The sequence below is a fragment of the Rhyacophila brunnea genome, unplaced genomic scaffold (genome assembly GCF_057557595.1).
Source record: "Rhyacophila brunnea isolate RB1 unplaced genomic scaffold, BYU_Rbru_1.0 scaffold_3, whole genome shotgun sequence".
Classification (NCBI taxonomy): domain Eukaryota; kingdom Metazoa; phylum Arthropoda; class Insecta; order Trichoptera; family Rhyacophilidae; genus Rhyacophila; species Rhyacophila brunnea.
This window is the reverse complement of record NW_028232965.1, coordinates 52,508,287-52,529,343: the sequence shown is the minus strand read 5'-3', so window position 1 is coordinate 52,529,343 and position 21,057 is coordinate 52,508,287. Positions and strand designations below refer to the sequence as shown.

The following is a 21,057-nucleotide window of genomic DNA, read 5'->3' as shown; positions in this document are numbered from 1 at the left end:
GTGCCGTAATCTTCTCAGATTGTAAGTTCAAATAATCAGCTCGACGTCTAATAAATGTGTAACCTCAATAATGTACGACACGCACACTACGACCTGTTACCTTCTTCGTTCTTCTGACCCGAAGATATTATTAGGATCCCCTTCTAATACCATACATATTATGCATGTTAAGTAGAATATAATACATATATGATGGGTGATCCATGGGACAATCGAAGACACGGTCTTAGGGATTTTTTTTGTGAGGCGAGGCAGCGCCATCTTTACAATGGGCGAGGTCATTGATTGTCATCTAAATTATCTACAGAATGATATTTATATGTAAGTAAGTTATTATTATGAAAGTATAAAAATAGTAGGTATATATTTGAAATTTCATATGTACTGATATGGTTTACTCTACTCACTGATCCGAACAAGTGACGCGCAGGGTATTTCAAGTCTCGATAGCTTCAGCCATGCAGAGTTTTTGAATGGACTCACATGCATTATAAAAAAAAACTATAAAAAGATAGACCATTTAGGACTCTATCCTCATATATTTTATTGTCGGGGTGAGGGCTCTTTTTTCTTGACCTATCGGTCCGCATATGACTCTAATATTTACGGAATCGGAGGTATTTATATCCAAGTTCGTCAAGGTGAAGCGGCCGGATTTGTAATTATGTCGAGGTAATGAAATTTAATAATGACGTATTTTATACTGGTTATCAATTTAATTAAATTTCTTTTATTCAACGAATACTTCACAAAATTTGAGAATGTAACATTCTATATACCTACTTATACAAAGCATATTTTCACGAATTCAGTGGTTACAGGTTCAAGTTCCGTCGGGAGTCGTATATTTTTCAAAAAAGATTTTTTTCTAGTAGGTACTCGTATATACCTATCTGAGGTGTTTTCAAATTATATATTATCATCATCAGCCTAAATCTATCCACTGCTGGATGAAGGCCTCTTCAAGCTGCTTCCTTCTTCAATATACACTACAACTTGACTACAAAGTTAGTCGCTTCACCATGGCGAACACAGGAAGTAAAGGAACACCGAGTCCTTGAGTATTATATTTAATTTGCACGAGTCATAGGCAAACCGACAGCTTAAGGGACGAGAGTACTCACTCTGACAGTAAAAGATGTGAGATTCGAGTCCCGTTTAGTTTGGGATGTTTTCTAATAAATATTTTTCTGATATGGGTATTTATTTAATAGTTTATGTATTTTTAATGAGAGATACATAAGAATACTATATTAGATAACATACATATTGTGTATTTGATAATGTTTAGTATCGGAACAGTACCGAATGAAACGCTGCGAATTGCTGTTCGTGTTAGAGACTATATCAAAATAAATGATACATAACTACATCACGGAAGTTCTTGCTGATTCAATACTAAATAGGTAATATCATTTTTGTAACATCGAAAACAATTTGACATAGTTAGTACAAATAATGTGATTCGCATATAGGGTTTCAACATTTGTAATTTATATCCAAACGCAACCAAGGGCGAATATAAGTATTACCTAGTTTACGCCAGTAAGTGAAAAAGTGTATTCACATTATAAATGACACAAATTCAAAAAAAGAACGACACTATTTTTATAAAACTTAACAAAATTGTCTAGGTAACTACTGATTCTCTATGTAGATAATCATATTATCCACACCATCTATCTATGGCATGGCCTATGCCAGTGGTCTTCAAACTTTGTCGACTCACGGAACCCTTAGAATTATAAGTTGTTTTCGGGGAACCCCATCCCACCATTAAAAAAATATATCTTGAAATAATTACATTTTTTACACAATTTGTCGAAGTCTAGGTCTATTTGTCGTTTTTTTTTACTCGTGCAACCCCCAGAGAGCTACCGCGGAACAAAGTTTGAAGACCTCTGGCCTATGCGAACAAGCAATGTGCATGTCTTATATTATTATAATATATCATGAACATACTGTGAAAAGTGACCAAGTCATTTTTAGTGATTTTCAAGATTTTTTGACTAAGTGCTTGAAGATATCTTTTACTAGAATAAATAACCACGTCAACTTAGTTCCCAAAATATTTCTTAATAAATATTATAGTAGGTAATTATTATTATAAATTGCAAATCTATGAATTTATATCTATCGAAAAAATTTCAATCTTTATTTGACAACAAAAAGTGTTTTGACCTGGTCACTTTTCGCAGACTACTCACGATATAATATCGTCTCTGTTCTGGCAGAACACACTAACTGGAGAATACTAGTTTTGAGTAATTTGACTTTGAAGTTGTTAAAATGTTTAAAATGGTCTATCATGTGAGTTTATTAAGTAATCGTAAAAAGGATGACTTTAAAATAAAGACTGTTTATTTATTAAGAAGGTTTCCAGACGGTAATGTTAGAAATAAGGAACATTTTGGTATAACTAACTCAATATGTCATTTTTTCGAATTAGTGTCTTCTGCCAGAACAGTGACGATATATTATTTATGTATATATCAATTATTTTTTATTTCGAAATATGTTTTTGAAATATTAATTTGAGAGGGTATTTGAAAACATCTATAACACAATAATTTATTAAAATCGCAGAATTGTACCTATTATTTGATAACGATTGAATTGCATGCATTGCATAATACTGTTGCAAAAATAATAAATGCAGTGGCTAGACTTCCATAATATTTTTGTGGGATATCACTAAAAATGAATAGCTCTCGTAAACAACAATATGCATTTTTTTAATTATGTTCGGTATTATATTTTGTCACTGATTAAACATTCAATACACACCTACATATAACATGAGATACCAATAAATCTACATAATATTTACTTTCTAAAAATGTTAAAATTTCACTCACAAGTCTTTGACTTATAATCATGCCGTCGTTTTTTATGAATTGAGTGTAGAATGTGAATATAGGTTATTTATGATAGTCAATTCTCGAGAAATTATGAAATACCTAACTTGATTGTTGTTTATCAAGTTTTTTTTTTACGAAATTTTGATATTTTCGAGAATTTGAGAAATTTTCACTAATAATTGTGAATAATTAAGAATTACTATTTTACAAAGTTTTTATTAGCTCGTATTCTTATTTGTCCGGTGGTTGTTTATCCAGTACAAATCTTGCAATCGATTTTTAACTAACTTCCCGACTAGCTAGACATTTCAAACTTTTAGAATATATCAGAACACGATGCCAATGCATTATTTTAATACTTTTAGCCATCTTTTAGTAGAATTGAATTCATTTTCAGGTAATTCTGTTTTGTATGAAAAGTTATTTCGGAAGAAATCCGTAATCCAATCCACTATTATTGGTTGCTAAGTGGGTGGTCCTAGCAACTAAATTAATAATATATACGTGCGTTACTATGGAAATCAAAATGACATTTCAGTATTTTATATTTGTTTGTTTGTTTGTTTTTATTTACTTCATATCAAGTAGAAGTTTGAGCATATTGAGCATAATAATTGAACAGAAAATTTAAAAACGTTGTACATAAAAAGTTCTTTTTATCTTGTAATTATTTCACTGTTTTTTTTACATTGGCTTAAAATTTGATTAGATTCGATCGAAGAGGTCTCTTAAAATATATTTCAAACCCGATACCTACCCACGACTTCATAAACATATAAGGGGTTGTAATTTATAGAAAACTTGGGTTCTATACGTTTATCCTAATAATCCAGTATATCGGCTATTTTCAAAAAGTGTTTGCCGCTGTATCTAGGATAACCGACTTATACAAAAATTTAAATTATATTAAAATCATGCCATATAATTTTGTAAATCTGAACAGGCACATAGGAACAATATTATGCTTGATAATTTTCGAGAATCTAAATAAAATATAATTCCTATTTTAAATTAGAAGTTTGGAACATAACATTCATTAAATACCGAATCTCGAGAATCGTCGAAAAGCGGTAGAGAAACGCATACTGTCTAGGTACATAATATTAATTAATCTCTAAGTATTTTAAAACATTTATTCATTCAACTAGATCAAAATGATAAGGACGAAAGGATTTTCAGCGAAAATACAGTCCAATACAAAACGTCATCACGATTCGGCATGGCATTCGCGCCTCTCTTGTCACCTCTTCGGTTCATTAGCATAGTTCAGCGCGGAGGCCATACCCCATAGAAGAGCACTTCGTGCTCTATATATTATATTAAATTATAAACCGTGTTACGTTGAACGGTGTGGTCCTTCATTGGGGCAATTTTCATATGTATGTACATCGTGCAAGTGGATCGTTGGTGGGAATCGGCAGCGGACCGCTAGTCAACGACTGACCGTCTAGTTTCGAGCATCGTTTCCCGCGCTTTGGAAAATGAAAACGTCTCACGTGATATGCTGCTCGATAGCAGTGGTGCTATGTATCCTGCAGAAAGAAGGTAACAAACAAAATCATGATACAATAATCCTGCCTTGCTTTACAATTCCACCGATTTTCATTGGCCGGCCAATATCGAACCCTTATCACCATCACTATCATGTTTATAATTTCGTATTACATAATAAAAGTGCAAAGCTCAAACTATCGGGTGATTAGAAACGAGGATTGATTTCACCTACGTAATGAAGGGTAATTTTTTTCACATTGAAAAATCCGCGTGGTATCCATTAACACACGTCTTTCATTAATTAAATGATTTTTTGTGCTCTCAAATAATACTGATTCGAGTAGGTACACACAGATTTGTCTCGTTTTAAATAAGTATGTATCTTATTATTATTATTATTTGCATCGTTAAATTATACACCAAACCAGTTTTTATAAAAAAAATATTTAAATTTATTAAATATTCAACTTATAGTTATTGCAAGCGTGGTGGCCCGAGCACTATTGACGTTATAATCTTAGTTTCCAGATTATAATCTAAATTAAACAATCATCTTCTAATATAATATAATAATATCGTAAGCACCGTATTGCGATGTCGTCAGAAAACTTAACGTTATGTTTTTTTTTACTAAATGAGATATTTCGCTATCATTTATAAATACAAAAGGCCAAAATGTTATCTTGTTGAGGTTGAATAAATAATATGTACAAACATATTATACTTGTAAACAAAAACTTGTCTCTCTTAAAAATCGTTATATTAATAAATATTTCAATTTAATTTCATTATACTTGTATTAGTGAAAGTATTCCAAACCGTAACAAAGTATAGGAATGTGTTTTTTATCAAATAGATAATATGTACTATAACTTTTCATATACATTATGTACATATGCCTATTCGTATAATTATAATGTACCTATTACAAATTCATAAAATTAACAACAATGTTTGATAACCCAAATATTACCATTAAGTATCTAATAATAAAAATATATTATAAAACAATGACATACCTAATAAATATTTACGAATTAAGAATATAATATAATTTATGATTAATTATTGCTGTGTAACTTTTGGACACAAACGTTTAATCACTCGATGGAACTATGTAGCGGGCCCCCAGGCCACGATGTTTGGCGGCCCCCCTAACATAATGGTACGGACAGTGTAATGTTCTACAGTAGGTAGTGTTCCCAAATGGTATTCTGCGGAACTCCAGAGTTTCGCGTAAAATAATGGGTATCCTCTATATTTTTTTGGCGATTTTTGCTATTTTTAAATAAATCCACATGAATTGTCGGCTCCAGGCGTCATATTATGAAGCACTAATCGCGACCCCTTTTGTGATAGCAATTATCATGCGACCCTTCGCCATATTGGATAAAATAGTCATTTTTATTAGTCGGGAAATATAATAAAAAGTAATTATAAAATAAAATTCTAATTGTGAAATAGCGCCGCAGGCGATTTTTTACTGTTAGAGTAAATTTGTGGTGTGTGTTTAATTGTTTAACCTCACTTAACTGTTCGACCCGGGCCCCTAGGCAAGAGCCCTGTCAGCCCCTCCTTGTAGGGGCCATGATGTAGGTTATATAATAATTAATATTTTGATGTTTCTTAAACACTTTAATATATTTTTGTAGGATTTTTTATAAATGGGCATATTATATAGATACGTATTATTATGTAGATATACGAAAGGACTAAACGGGTTGAATCGATTAAACTTATAATTTGCGACGAATACAGTCACAATTAGGCCATAAACATGTACCGACTCATGAAATAGGGACCCAATGTGATTATTTATTTTATATACTATTGTATTAGATTTTAATAGATTTAAAAAAAATAAGTAGCATGACATCTCAAACAATAATTTCATTAGTAACAATAAATGAATGTACCTACATCACAATGGCAGTGATCGTAGGTACAATATTATTGTTAACTCTCTCCAGTTCTTTTTTTTTTTTTTTTTTATACATACTATGGCAGGGATGGTGAACCTTTTTACGTACGCGTGCCAAAATTTATCAGATATTATTTTTTGACTGTCTGGCGTGCCGAACAGTTTTTCATAGGAAAAAAATAGTTTGTAAGAATTCTATTAAAAATGATGATGTCTTAGATACCACTCACAGAACATAGAACACATGTGCTTTATCGCTTTTTTAAATTATGCCATACATGTCAGTCCACCAATTATTTTGAAAATGTCTATTAGAGTTACTACTACTAGTTCCTCCAAGTTTTTGTCTATTTGGTGCAGCCATTTATTGTAGGTAGACATTGACACTATAATTGCTCCGATCAGATTAGACATTCTCTCGCTACAGTGGTATCAAGCATTGTAAATTGATCAAAATCAGAGGTTCACGTCGCGGTATCCCCCGCCACTTAATGACGTTAGTGCGATAATATTATATGTGGCACATAAAACCTAAGAAATTATATATTTACATTAAACGTAATGCTTATTCTTGAAAAGTATTTGCCTGCTATTTTCATTTATTATTCGTACTTATAGGATTTCTTCCTCTTTAAACGCGTGCCATGGAAAATCATCTCGCGTGCCATAGGTTCGTCACCACTGTAATATAGTGTTTATTTCGTCGATTACCGCATCTTGTAGTTTGTAATGTTATCAGTATAATTCTCAATTAAGTCAAACCGTCACACAGAACATGGTGTTTTTTTAATATAAACTCAGACAGCGTGGCATAATAGGATTGCCTACTTGCTAATACAAAAAATGCAGGATTCCGATCTGCAAGTGCTCCTATGACCTATATGACCTTATGTCTGTTGAACTTGAGGAACTTGTCAAGTTAGATTGATCCTCAGTCCGAACCAGGGAACTCAGAAATAATCTTATTATCTATTATAAATTATCTGTTTTGTGGTCCGAGCGATTATAAATGGCGCGCCAGAGCATCTCATCGTGGCTTGGCCATAAGGAATATTGTATATTGCATACTATCCAAGGTCTTATCAGGTTGCTTCTGTTATATTCCTGGCACAACTTTCAAGTGCGCTTAACGTTCGATACGACATGGTACGGATGTGGAGACGTGGCGGGTGGTGTAGAGTAAATAAAGTTAGTTCAAATTTTCATATGAAAAACTGTGGGTTTTCCAATAATTAACATTAGGAGGCCGTAGGTGTTGTACTCCCCATTTAATCGCTTATTAAAAAAACGAGGTCACAAAAATAGTTTTTAAAAATGTTTTTCGACCCAATTTCACCTGTCTTATGTAATGAGAATGTGCATAGGTTTTTTGGTTTCTATGGTGATATCGCATGCAATCGACTGCATTGCAGTTGGAAAATGGGCAGGTAACGATACAATATACCTATGAAACGAATGCACAGTGGCGTAGGTAGCTGAGGTGCGAGAAAGTGGGGCAACCGTCCCGGGCGCAGTCCGGGCGGGGGCGCAGCAGTGGAGCTTCGTGAATATTCAAAAATACTACTACTATGGCTTGGATTAGGCAGAGTTTAATTGAATTTGAAAAACTAACAAATATTATCTACATATTGTAATCTTAGTTCAGTAAAAACATATACGTTTGACTAACGAAGTTTATTGTGCACTATTTATGTTTGCTCTTAACAGCCTATCTCCACCTTCCGTCACTGCATAATAAGGTACTAAATTCAAAGAAAAATTGGTAAATTGTGTCTTTTTTCAAAGTTTTAGCTATGTACGATTTTTTTTTTGTATACGATGATAGATTCGTATAGTTCTAATATTTTACAAAGCAGTGGATTACTATTAGGACACTAACGCCGTTCTTGATTTTGTAACTGTGCAGTATTTATTTCAAGTATTTCTTGTTATAATAATTATTTGTTTGTAAAATTAGTAACGTTTCCTATATCAATATAGGTTATTTTTGTACTTATCATAGCACGACATGAAGGAAGTAAAGGGTCATCAAATAAGAGATAATATAGTTTTTTTTTAATTTGAAATAAAATAAGTTGATTGTGTCATCAGTTGTATGGCATGTTCCACCATCTTGTTTGAACCACATATCATAGATAATATACCCACATAATATCGTCCAGATCAAATTCATTTAATTCATGCCAGAAAAAATCAGTAACTGCAACAGTAACTGCATTGCCATTTTCGTTTTCAAAAAATACAGTCCAATTACACCTCCAGATCATAAACCACACCAAACTGTTAATTTTTGTGGATGTAAAGGTGTTTCAAGAATAGCATGTGAAAATACGACAATTTTTACGAATTATTTACTAAGCCATTTAACGAAAAAATGAGCTTCATCGTTGAAGATGACAATATTATGTAGTTGCCGCCCGGGTACCTACCCAAAATTACCGCACCGTCGCAATATAAAAAAAAATATTTGTGAAACATAATAAATGGAAATAGTTGAAATAATTACTTTATTCTTATCAAAATATTTAAAAAATAATATCTAATAATTTTTCATTACAGTTTTAATAATACTGACGAAAATTGTGCCGGAGGCGATTTTTTTACTATCCATTAATTCAGTGCATTAGAATAATGACCCCTCCAATATTATAGTTTTCTCTCTTCTTGGTCGTGCACTCATGGCTGAGGATCGTGACCACATTTAAATTTCGCCATCCTTTGAGCGACCAAGACTTTCCATCCTTTTCGATCTTCTGCTTCTCTCAGGGCAGAATGGATGGTGCCCCCAGTCAGCTCTTTCACTTGGTCGCTCCATCGCGCAGACGCTCTTACTCTGATTCGCCTTCCCTGGAGGCTACCCAAAACTACCAGTCTCTTCAGGTTGTCCGGTCCGCGCCTGACAATATGTCCAAAAAACTGCAGAATTCTTCTCAGACATATCGTCGAGAGGCGTTTCTTTATCTTCAGTCTCTGGATGATTGACTGGTTCGTCCTGTGCTCCGTCTAAGAAATGCGAAGCATTCGGCGCCAACACCACATCTCAAAGGCATCAATTGCCTTCCGTTCTCTTGCCTTCAGGGTCCACGACTCGACTCCGTATAGAAATATCGAAAACACTAATGTTTGCACAAGCATCATTTTTGTGGCAATCGAAATTCCCCGATCCTTCCATATTATAGTGGTAAGGCGTGTCATCGCATTTTTTTGAAATCTTATAGTTTTATGATTCGGTTAATTTCTTCGCTATAAACAATTAAATTTTCGCAGAAACATAATATAATATTTATTATGGAAGGCCGCTGAACTGTTACGAGACTTCGAGAGAATAGTTTTCAGTATAATATGTATACCACAGGGCTCGAAATGGACCGGAACGCACCAGAGCGCCGTTCCGGTTCATAAAATCCACAAAATTATCACTTCGTCTCGTGGAAATATTAATTTGACCGTCTGAGCTAGATATTTAAATCACATTTACAATTAATGTAGTATAGTAAAATATAGTTGATATTTTCGTAAAATTATCGAGCGCTCCGGATCGTAAAATTTTCTATTTCGAGCGCTGGTATACCACTATGATATTACAATATGTTGTTAATCGTAGGTGTTGTAAAAATGGAATTTACTGTCATTTGGTTGTCATTATACATTTTAGTTACAACGACATTATTTTAATATTTTGAAGTAATGCTAATCCTAATTTTTAAAAGTTTTCATTGGTCTTAACTACAGTTCGTTTTAAAATTCATTGAATCCGATAAACCCGTTAACTACCCATGTTATTAATAATATTCATAATTAAAAAAATCGAACAAAGTGACCGGTTGTTTATAGTGAATCGTATTTACCCATGTATTGTTGTTTTTAAGTTTCTGGCTTGCATTGTTACGAATGCAACAGCCACAACGACTCCCGGTGCGCCTTCGCGAAGCTTCCTGACTCCATGAGGAAGGACTGCGCCCTCCAGGATAAGGGCACCACCTACACCATGTGCCGCAAGATCACGCAAATTATTGAGTTTGAGGTGAACGGGATGCCACCTGATACCCGCACCATCAGGGGATGCGGCTGGGACGAGTCCAACTACAAGGTACTACTAATTTACTTATTAATATCTGTGTTACTTTCTCCAAATATAAATTGCAATAACAAAATCGATCCATTTGTACTATACCCATAAATACACACGAAAGATTACAATCACGGATAAAAATTTAGTCCAGTTCAATTACCAATGAACTCAGTCGCTTCACTTTGGCGATCTTTAATATAGGAACACCGATTCCGTGAATATTGGAGTTAATTTACGTGAGACATAGGAGGACCAATAACTTTTAGGGGAAAGAGCACTCACTCAAACAGGTGGACAGTAAAAGATGTGAGGTTCGAGTTCCATTTGGTCTACCTTTTTTCGAGGATTTTTTCTGATAATTTCTTAGGAACCAGTTTAATAATTAAGTATTTTCAATGAGAATAATAATAATATCGACAGTAGAATGGAAAAAAGGACGTAACCCACACAAATCAATTTTTTCGGTCAAAGTTAAAATACAAAATAGATATAACCGTGAAGTGCATGACAATTAATAATTTGGTTTTTATATTTCTAACTGGTATTAATTATTGAGTTCGTTAAAGAAAAAACAAATAAAATGATGGTTAAGTCGTTTTTCCCACGTGACTTCCTTCTTTTTTTGTAATTGTTAACTAAATTGAGATATTAAATCGGCATTTACAGGATACATCCGTTGGGCACAACATGACTTTAGTCGTGTACCCAATGTACCCGTGTTATCCAATAAAACCTATTTTGAAAAAACTGAGGGTTACGTCCGTTTTCCTTTCTACAGTGGGTCGATGTGTTAGTTTATATTTGATATTGTTTAGTATTGGAACAGTACCAGAGGGACTATTCTAGCATAAAGCAATAAAAAGTGATAAATATGGTATTATGTCGTATTCAGTCACTTAATTATAACTATCATGAATTTTAATGTTACGAATTGGTGAAATTTCGTTTCTTTTTAAAGAAGTTCTTCCTGATTCATTGCTAAATAGATAATATCGTCACTGTTCTGGCAGAAGACATTAATTCGATAAAATGACATATTGAGTTAGTTATACCAAAATGTTCCTTATTTACCGTCTGAAAACCTTCTTAATAAATAAACAGTCTTTATTTTAAAGTCATCCTTTTTACGATTACTTAATAAACTCACATGATAGACCATTTCAAACATTTTAAAAGCTTCAAAGTCAAATTACTCAAAACTAGTATTCTCCAGTTAGTGTGTTCTGCCAGAACAGAGACGATATCATTTCTGTAACATCGGAAATCATGCCCGGTCTCAGGGCGATTGGACCGATTGGGCCCAATCAGGCCTCGCGCCCTGTGTGATTTCGGGCGCCGCAATAAAAAAATAAACATCAAAATAATGAAGCTATAAATACAGTTTGTTTTTTATTGTAATAAAATATTTGAGTACAACATATTTAAAATGTGAATATGCCCCTGGGTGAATTATAAAATTCTCGGAAGTCCGAAAACAATATATTGTATACCTATTATAAAACTATATTGAAAAACACATTCAAATTAAGCGATACATGACAAAGCAATATAGTTAGACAAATAAATGTTTGGCGGCTGTTGGATTATATATTATGTTAATTGAAGCTGGAAATTCAAATGTTGAAAATTTAAATAATTTTCCCGGTAAAAAAGCAAGAAAAATATCATCTTGATTAGTTAAGGAGTTTTGTTATAATATTTCGTCTCTGTTCTGGCAGAACACACTAACTGAAGAATATTAGTTTTGAGTAATTTGACTTTGAATTTGTTAAAATGTTTGAAATGGTCTATCATGTGAGTTTATTAAGTAATCGTAAAAAGGATGACTTTAAAATAAAGACTGTTTATTTATTAAGAAGGTTTTCAGACGGTAAAGTTTAAAATAAGAAACATTTTGGTATAACTAACTCAATATGTCATTTTTTCGAATTAGTGTCTTCTGCCAGAACAGTGACGATTTTATCAAACGTATGGCGTAAGAAATATAATATAAACAATGAAGCTTTAAAAAATTCGCAAGCCCAAGCAAGTCCTCAGTTCATTAAAAGTTTTTGAGTGAAAAAATTATAATATTTTTGTGCCCCGTGCCTAGGGGGCACGCGCAAATATCCAATCGGACCTCGCACTTGTTACCTGTCTTATCGGAAACGATTTGATGTAGTATAATAATTATTATGTAACCACACAATGATAATTTAAAATAGCAACGTAAAAAGTAAATATATTTAAATTATTAGCGTCTTTATTAGTATGATGTAAAACAATCCGTAAAATGACATTACAAATGAAAACTGTCATTCTTATTTTAAAAATTGAAAAATACACCAAAAAAGAACCTCCAAAGGTGAGATTAACTATAATAATGTGCCGATTTCACAGCAGATGGGAGATTAAAAAATATTTACTATAATTGCCAGCCTATAATAATAAAAGTATAAGTAGATCATGGTGTAGATAAAATAAAATGCAAGGTTTCGAGACCAGCGCTCGAAATGGAAAATTTTACGAACCGGAGCGCTAGATAATTTTACGAAAATATTAGCACTGTTATTTATCTAATTCTATACTTATATGTATTTTAAAAAAAACGATTTTGTTAGATTTTTTTTAATATGACATATCTCGCTCAGACGGTCAAATTAATATTTAAACGAGACGGATAGATAATTTTGGGGATTGTATGAACCGGAACGGCGCTCCGGTGCGTTCCGGTCCATTTCGAGCCCTGTTCGAGACACTTTGTCTTACAAAAAAAAATCTTTATATCGTGCACTTGGCGGGAGTCGAATTGGTCAATTCGGATGATTTCGTGAGTATTCGTGGCCTTAATAAAATTACTATTACCTCGTATCTATATTAACTTTGATCGTATTAAAGTATTAAACAATATGCTGTAAAAACTATGTCATTTTTTTCGATGACATTACAGTAGATAGAAACCGAAGGTGCCTAATTCATATTAAATAAAAAAAACAGCTGTTTTTATGCAGATACCTACTACTAAGTAGGTACCTATGTCATTTAACTGTACAAATTTTATTTTTATTATATTATAAGTATATTATGATAACATATACATATTTCTAGGTTTCTTACATATTTTCAGAAAAAGAGAGATCTTGAATAATAAATTAATCCGTTAGTTATTATTTTTTGTTGTATTACAATTACATTAAAACATACAAGAATTAATGTACACAAATAATTCAATTCGTATTGATCGGATATAATAATATATTCAAATATATATGGCATATAGGTATATTATAGGTACTAGCACTACCAACCAATATATTTAATTTCTAATTAGTTAATCAAGTGAACCATTTCATCAGACTTTAGCAGCCCACGACTAGGGTGGAGGTAGGCTGTTAAGATCCGATCCGTCATAAATAGTGCAAAATAAACTTTGTCAGTCATACGTATTTGTTTTCATTGAAATAAGACTACAATTTACAGATGGTATTGGTTAGTTTTTAAAATTCAATTAAACCCTGCAAAAATCAAACCATAATAGATAATAGTCAAAAAATACACGTCTATTTATAAAATATCTAAAACTAGGTATGTAATTAAATCATACATAACTTTGGATATTTTATAGATAGAATAATATTTTTATCTATCATAGTTTGGCTTATGCAGGGATTAATGCATTTAAAAAAATGAATAGATATAAATAAAAAGGATTTCAAGTTATACACATTTATATTTTTATAAAAATCGATGTTTTTTAAAATATATATAAAAAATATTAAAACGATGAATTAGTCAAAAATCTAAACGGCAGAAAATCTAACACTTGAAAAACTAAATTTTAATAATAAATATGGCCATAAAATATAATGTAATAATAAGATTTGACCCTGCAACGATTTCACATTTTATTACATTTTTTACAATTGCCAGTTTATTTTTAAATTTAAAAAAAAAATAAAAAATCTTTTTAGTGTTTTCAGATACATATTTATTAATTACTACAGTTTAAATTGTAAATTATCAAAAAAAAATCTCAAATTGCAAGCTTCGTATTTTTCCGCTAGGTGCCTCTTTTCGCCTCTGATAGTATAAGCATCCCCCTTAATCCAACGACAATAAATAAGTATGAATGAAAAAGGGTGCACAATTTTGTCGTATCGCCCAAATATACCAAAACTGTTATGGTTTGGTTAGGCAGGGTTTAATTGATTTTTAAAAACTAACCAACTATATCTATAAATTGTAGTCTTAGTTCAATAAAAACAAATACGTAGGTATGAGTAACAAAGTTTAATGTGCACTATTTATGACAGATCTTGACAGCCTACCCCAACCTTCGCCACTGAGGTACTAACACAACCAATTAATTTATTTAATTTCTAATTAATTAATCAAGTGAACCATTTATTATATAACTGTAAATTCATCTACGAAAAATTGTTAATTGTTTACAATGCGTAGTTACTTCAAAACAAAATTGCATAATAAAATATGACTGATGAAGCATGTCATTACAACATGCAGTGGCACACTGCCCTGAGATTGCAAATGTTAAAGGCCACCAATTTATCAATGGTGCATCCTACAATAACAAATAACTTTTAACGAGTGCACTCATATTTAAGTATGTAGGGATATCACATCAATTGCCAATACTTACATAATTCGCACAAGAATCAAACACACACCACACAATAAGCGAATATTATCGAAACCGATCTATTTAGACCGTGAGCCGTACATTGAATGAATACATTTAGTATCTAACAATCTATCTATGATGCCTCCCAATGCCATGCAAACCTCGTGCCATTACTAGGAGTGTCATAGATTTCTATACGTTCAGCCATGTGAGAAGTGAATAAAAATAACACCATTGTACCGGTTTTACAATTTAATTCGGTGACGTACTTACATGCACATGACTATTCGATCAAAAAAAGCTGTTGTCATTCAAAATGGCTATGAAGCAGGGCAGTATTATAGAGAACTCTGGGCGCCGGAGGCCATATAAAAACAAAGTATCGTCGGCTTGATTGGTATCTTATTTCCCCCTCTTTCAAGATGGACATTGATGTGATGTAGTAATGAATATCTAAAAATAAATTATTCATTGTAAATACATTTCGCAAATCATTATTAGCTGATTTTGCAATGGGTATTTACAGGCTGTCAATGTTTATAGCATCTACATTCTACAAGCTAAAACCTACATATTATTGAATATTTTATAATATTGTACCTACCGATGGCGAAGGGGGGAGGTAGGCTGCTAAGATCCGACATAAATAGTGCATATTAAACTTTGTTAGTTATCCGTATTCGTTTTTATTGAACTAAGGCTACAATTTACAGATGGGTATGGTTAGTTTTTAAAAATCAATTAACCCAGCCTAAACCAAACCATAATAGTTTTGGTATGTCATCGGTGATTCGACCAAATAATGCACACTTTTTCATTTATACTTATTTGTTTTCGTTGAATTTTGAATACTTATTACACGTGTTGTTGGTTAGTTTTTTAAAATTCATTAAACCTTACCTAAACCAATCCATAATAGATAACAAATATTATTCTATCTATAAAGTATCCAAAGTTATGTATGATTTAATTACATAATTTTCTAGATAGACGAGTATTATTCGACTATTATAAGTTATGGCATGGTTTTCGCAGGGTGTAATTGAATTTTGAAAAAAAAACTCAAATCAAAACCATCTGTAGGTATATTGTAGACTTCGTTCAATGGAAACATATACGTATGACTGACAAAGTTTATTGTGGGCTATTTATGTCGGATCTTAACAGCCTACCTCCACCCTTCGCCACTGGTACCTAGCTACCTCTGTTTATTTTTTCATTCAATCCAGATGTATTTCTTTGATATTTTTTTAATGATTTTACCGAAGCTTTGACTGCGACTCGCTGTCATATCGCCTCGTCTCATCTAGAGGAGGATCCGCCGATCAGGTCCTCACTCCTATTCTGTTAAAGAACTTTACAATTTTGCCAAGCTCTTCCGTCTCACCCGCCGTCAGGGCACCTTTCAATTCTTCGACATTCTCAAAGATATTCGCAAAACGCAGCTGTACTCTGTGTCGTTCATATTTAGGGCATTGTACTGCTATATGTACAATGTCCTCCAAAACATCACATTCATCGCAGAGCTGCGAATCGCTTCTTCCCACGAGGAGAATCTTTTACACATTGTGTGTCCTGTTATGGGAATGGGACAACTGGACGCCAGGACAATTGGACGCCGCACTGTCGTAGATACGTAAAACGTGAACTCTGCCATGCTTGGTGGTGTTGGCATGTGTGTCTCTGATAATTACCAAAGGAATCGAGGGCATCCGTTGTTTGTTCTGCCACGGTGCAGAACTAACCTGCCATTAGTAATGCCAATTGGGAGGGCAGTAACCATGTTTAATAAAATCGCTTCGGATATTGATATATTCCACTTACGTGAGGGTGAATTTAGGTGGACGTTGTTTTATAAGTTTTTAAGATAGGGTCTATCAAAGTTCACTATGTGTGCTTCCATCTACTTTTATTTTGTTACTTATTTTATTTATTTTCTTATTTTATTACTTATTCTCTGTATTTTTATTTTTAAAAATTATTAACACTTATTTTATGTCATGTCGTGAACGCTTTGAATTTATAATTTGTTATGTTCATTATATGTAAAATAAATAAATAAATTTTATTTGATTTGAGACGTAAACAGAACGTAGACGATGAATTTTAATCAGTTTCTATCTACTACTTAGTAGTTTTAATTCATTTTACTCGTAACATAATATTTTTTTATTACGGATTGAGAATTACTATGCCTAAGGCTTTATATAAAAATGAAAACTCTTTTTTCGTTGGAACTTAAACATTATGCATGATTAAATCATTATTTACGTGTGCATATTTAAATTCTCACCAACTATTAAATCATAATATAATAATTTAAATATAAATAATAATATTACATATTTTTTTAAAGTAGTACGTGTAAGTACCTAACATTTATTTATTTTCGAATTGCGTGGCGTCCAGATATCCCGCGCGCCAAATCGTCCTAGACCCCCTGTTATTAGCCTCAGTATTAGCTTAAGCTCATTTCTTTGAACTTTGATTTTCCAAATTTATTACCTATATACTTATATATTATATATTTTATTAACAAACAAATATGTACAATGTTCAGATATGTGTATTATACTATAATCCAATTATGATAGTAGTGTTTAACTACTTCTTCCAATGAGTGTATTATAATCGTATACAGCAGAATAAAATGCGGACAATACTATTATTTGGTACAGTAATTTCATAATCGTTTTTTGGTGAGATTTTGAACAGCTCAAAATAATTCATATTATTTCTACTATCGGCTAGGTACCTTCTATGATGCTAAACACAACATTTGATTTTTGTTATGTTAGAGAAAATTTTCCCCTACATTCCCATAATAGATTAGATTGGGAAAGTCTTTCATTATGTATGTATGCTGATCATGGCCCCCCCTACCTATCGCTAAAGTTAAAGGCAGTGTGACTATCTAAAGTTGTATATTTCAAATAGTGTTCGAGCTAAAAATTAGGGTATTTTAATAATTTTTAATGCACCCACTTGAATTATGGAGTTATTATAATTATAATATAAATGGAGGAGGAGAATTCGAATATTAACAAACAATAATCAAACATTGCATCGCACAACCACATAATTAAAATGTTTAATTATGGTATAAGTGAAATAGCGCCGCATGCGTAATTTTGTTACAATTAGTGCAATTTTGCGATGTGTGTTTTCTCACTTGGCTGGTCAATTCGCCAGGTCGGGCCCCCTTTAAGGCAGGGCCCCCAGGCTAGAGCCCTGTCAGCCCCCCCCCCCTTGTGGGGACCATGATGCTGATTGCCGTACAAAATCCTAATTAACACATATACCTACTACTTATAACTGTTGTGTAACTACAAAAGTTATTCCTGATAGCGCCTGTACACGTGCATGGATTTACTGCAGCAATAGAGCGTATTTTAAACTATCGTGACAACAACTGTTTACACGTAAACGTCCTGACTGTCTCTCCTATCTCATTCTTCAAGAGTAAGCGAGACGCGATGTTGTCATTTTATGGTACTATTTGACAAGTAGTGAAAATAGATTAACCTCAAAATGAGTATAGTTCGTTTTTTTTGCCGGCAGGTTCGCCACTATCGTTCTACTGCGCAGGCGCAGATCGAAAAAATCCCATGAAGCTTCCAAACTTTTTTGATTCATGCATGCAAGCTTGCAACTGTAGGATAAGACATGTTTACCCATACATTTTCTTGTTATGGCCGCGATGATACTTACAGTCAACAGTAAATCTATGCACGTGTAAACGGGGTATGATGGTAACGATAACAATAATTGACATTGTGTTTTCTTTTGTAGGGCCGGTGCTACCAGCGTTCGGGATTTGGCGGCAGACAAGAAGTGTGTTCATGCTTAGAAGATAACTGCAACTCTGCTCCTCGAGGCTTACCACAAATCGCGGCTCTCGCTGCATTTACAGCCGCAATATACTTCCTATTCTCCCTTAGGTTGCACTAAATTTATAATCTAGTCATGAAAATAATACAATAAGCAAGTACGATACATATCCCATTTGTATCATTTGCCTCAAAGATCACAGCTGCTGTAAGTGATAACACATTTTGATTAGACAGACATTGATTACAAACATCGTTGAAAAGAGTACTTGCCGCGATTTTTTAAATTATAATAACCGATACCTTACATTGAAACACACGACGTAATATTTCCTCAGTTTTTCGTTGTATTATATTTTTACTGGGTCACAAGAGTTCATGTTAGCGGGGAGTAAAAGCAAATACTATATCTGGGAGAAACTAACCATTGTAAAAATGTCACATTATAATTTCGTAAAAGTTTTGAAGCGCTTTCGAAATTCACTTCAGTGTAATGCTCAAACCATATTTTAAGTATATTATTTATCAGTAACTGGAAGTGCAGTTATTAATTATTGTAGGCTATTGAAATAAATACGAATAAAATAAAGTTATTATTAATTTTCAATTTCTTTTTATTTGAACCCAACTTATCCTTACCCAACGGTTTCACGCCGACTTGGACACAGGAAGTCGCAGGTTTGATATTCAATACCGTATCCGGAAACTTGGACGTATGCAGTTCGCCGTATCACACTTCACAGTGAAATGTTGTATAGGAAATATATGGCCGTATATTAAAGACCGTCCAACATATTTGGGTCGTATAGTACTGATATAAAATTAATGTCTAAATCTAAATAAAACACGGTTTTTTTCAGTTTACACTTTACAGGAATCCAGTAGCAAACAAATTTTGGAAATAGCCGATTTACTGGATTATTTGTTAGGTTAGGTTTTCATTCTTGAATTTTTCCAAAATCAGCTATGCAAATTGAATTAATGTTCATATTGAATCAAATAAAATTGGAGACCGTATAGTATACGGTCATCTCTTTCCGATAGAAAGGTCATGGCGAAATTTGCCACGGTGAAATATATTTCCGATACAACATTTCCGGACACGACCTAACACTGATGCTTGTGTATATTCAATTATTTAAATCATCAATGTTTTCGCAATTATATACACAAATACATATTATTATGCATAATAGTAAGATTAATAATTAATCTATATTCTCTACTACTTCCTCCAAGAAGTATGTATCTCCACATTCGTTAAACTTGGTAAACTGTCTCCGAAGGGCGAATGTGCGTAGGGAACACAAATATAAGTGGTTACCTTCTGCGTGTGGCTATCTAGGTTCCCACCACCACCCGCAATATGTACAGCCGTGGATATGCACGGCAGCCTTCCATGACGTTATAAACGTGTCTGAAAGAAGTGATTTTAAGTGCTCCATGCACCGCAGTCTTTAAAGAAGGAAGTTCGTAAGAAGGTACGATACCACGAAATTGCAGCGTAAAACTTGACCAATTCTGTACAACAGTGAAACAAATTATCGAGTTTAATAATATTTAGTGCGGATGCTGTAGTCTGCTGTGATTATTCGAGGGCACCTATACCAGCGTACCTGGCACCTGCCAAATAGCTAACGTATTGTATCCGCTTCACACTGATTATTTTTAATTGTGTTACAAACATGTTGCTATGCCTAGGTGAAATCAAAACAAAATAAATTTTACAATATTCATAGGTGTATATGAGTCACCAATTAATTTCCAAAATTCACCATGCCCATTTTGTTTTGTTTTGAGCAAGGATTGAACAAAAACGAACCATAAGTGCTAATGAATAAATATTCGGCACGCTTATACCTCCGCACTATGCGTTAGAGCAGTGTTTTCAAAAGTGTGGTACGCGTACCCCCTGGGGTACGGGAAGAGTTTGTACGGGGGTACGCGCTGCACCGGGCTTTGGCTGCGCCTGGTGCAACAAGCATTGATACGACATCAATACAACATCCATGCTAGAAGGTTTATCGCATGCGGAAGAAGAGCAATTAGCTGCAGACGGATTCTTGAAAAATAAATATAAGGAGTGTACTTTAACATCATTTTGGTTGCAAATGCAACACGTGTATCCAGTTTTAACAGAGAAAATCCTGAAATTCATCTTGCCTTTTCCAACTTCATTGTGTGAAGTTGCTTTTTCACCATTTGTAGACATTGAGTCAAAAAAAAGTAACATGCTTTTGGATGTGGAACCGCATCTC

General features: G+C 33.2%; 2 protein-coding genes across 2 annotated transcripts in view; one reads left to right on the top strand and one right to left on the bottom strand.

Annotated features, from left to right (window-relative positions):
• Positions 1-15,155, bottom strand: part of LOC147068530 (uncharacterized) — a 30,828-nt gene extending 15,673 nt beyond the window's left edge. Inside the window, exon 1 of the mRNA XM_085952770.1 lies at positions 14,988-15,155. The gene's annotated coding sequence lies outside the window, so the exon portion shown is untranslated. The remainder of the gene's footprint in view (positions 1-14,987) is intronic.
• On the top strand, positions 4,292-19,406 carry LOC147068529 (uncharacterized). The gene is made up of 3 exons (XM_085952772.1): positions 4,292-4,406; positions 10,146-10,366; positions 18,762-19,406. Exons 1-3 carry the CDS (start codon positions 4,343-4,345, stop codon positions 18,918-18,920), a joined length of 444 nt encoding a protein of 147 aa, XP_085808898.1. The 5' UTR covers positions 4,292-4,342; the 3' UTR covers positions 18,921-19,406.
• Positions 19,407-21,057: the final 1,651 nt, after the last annotated feature.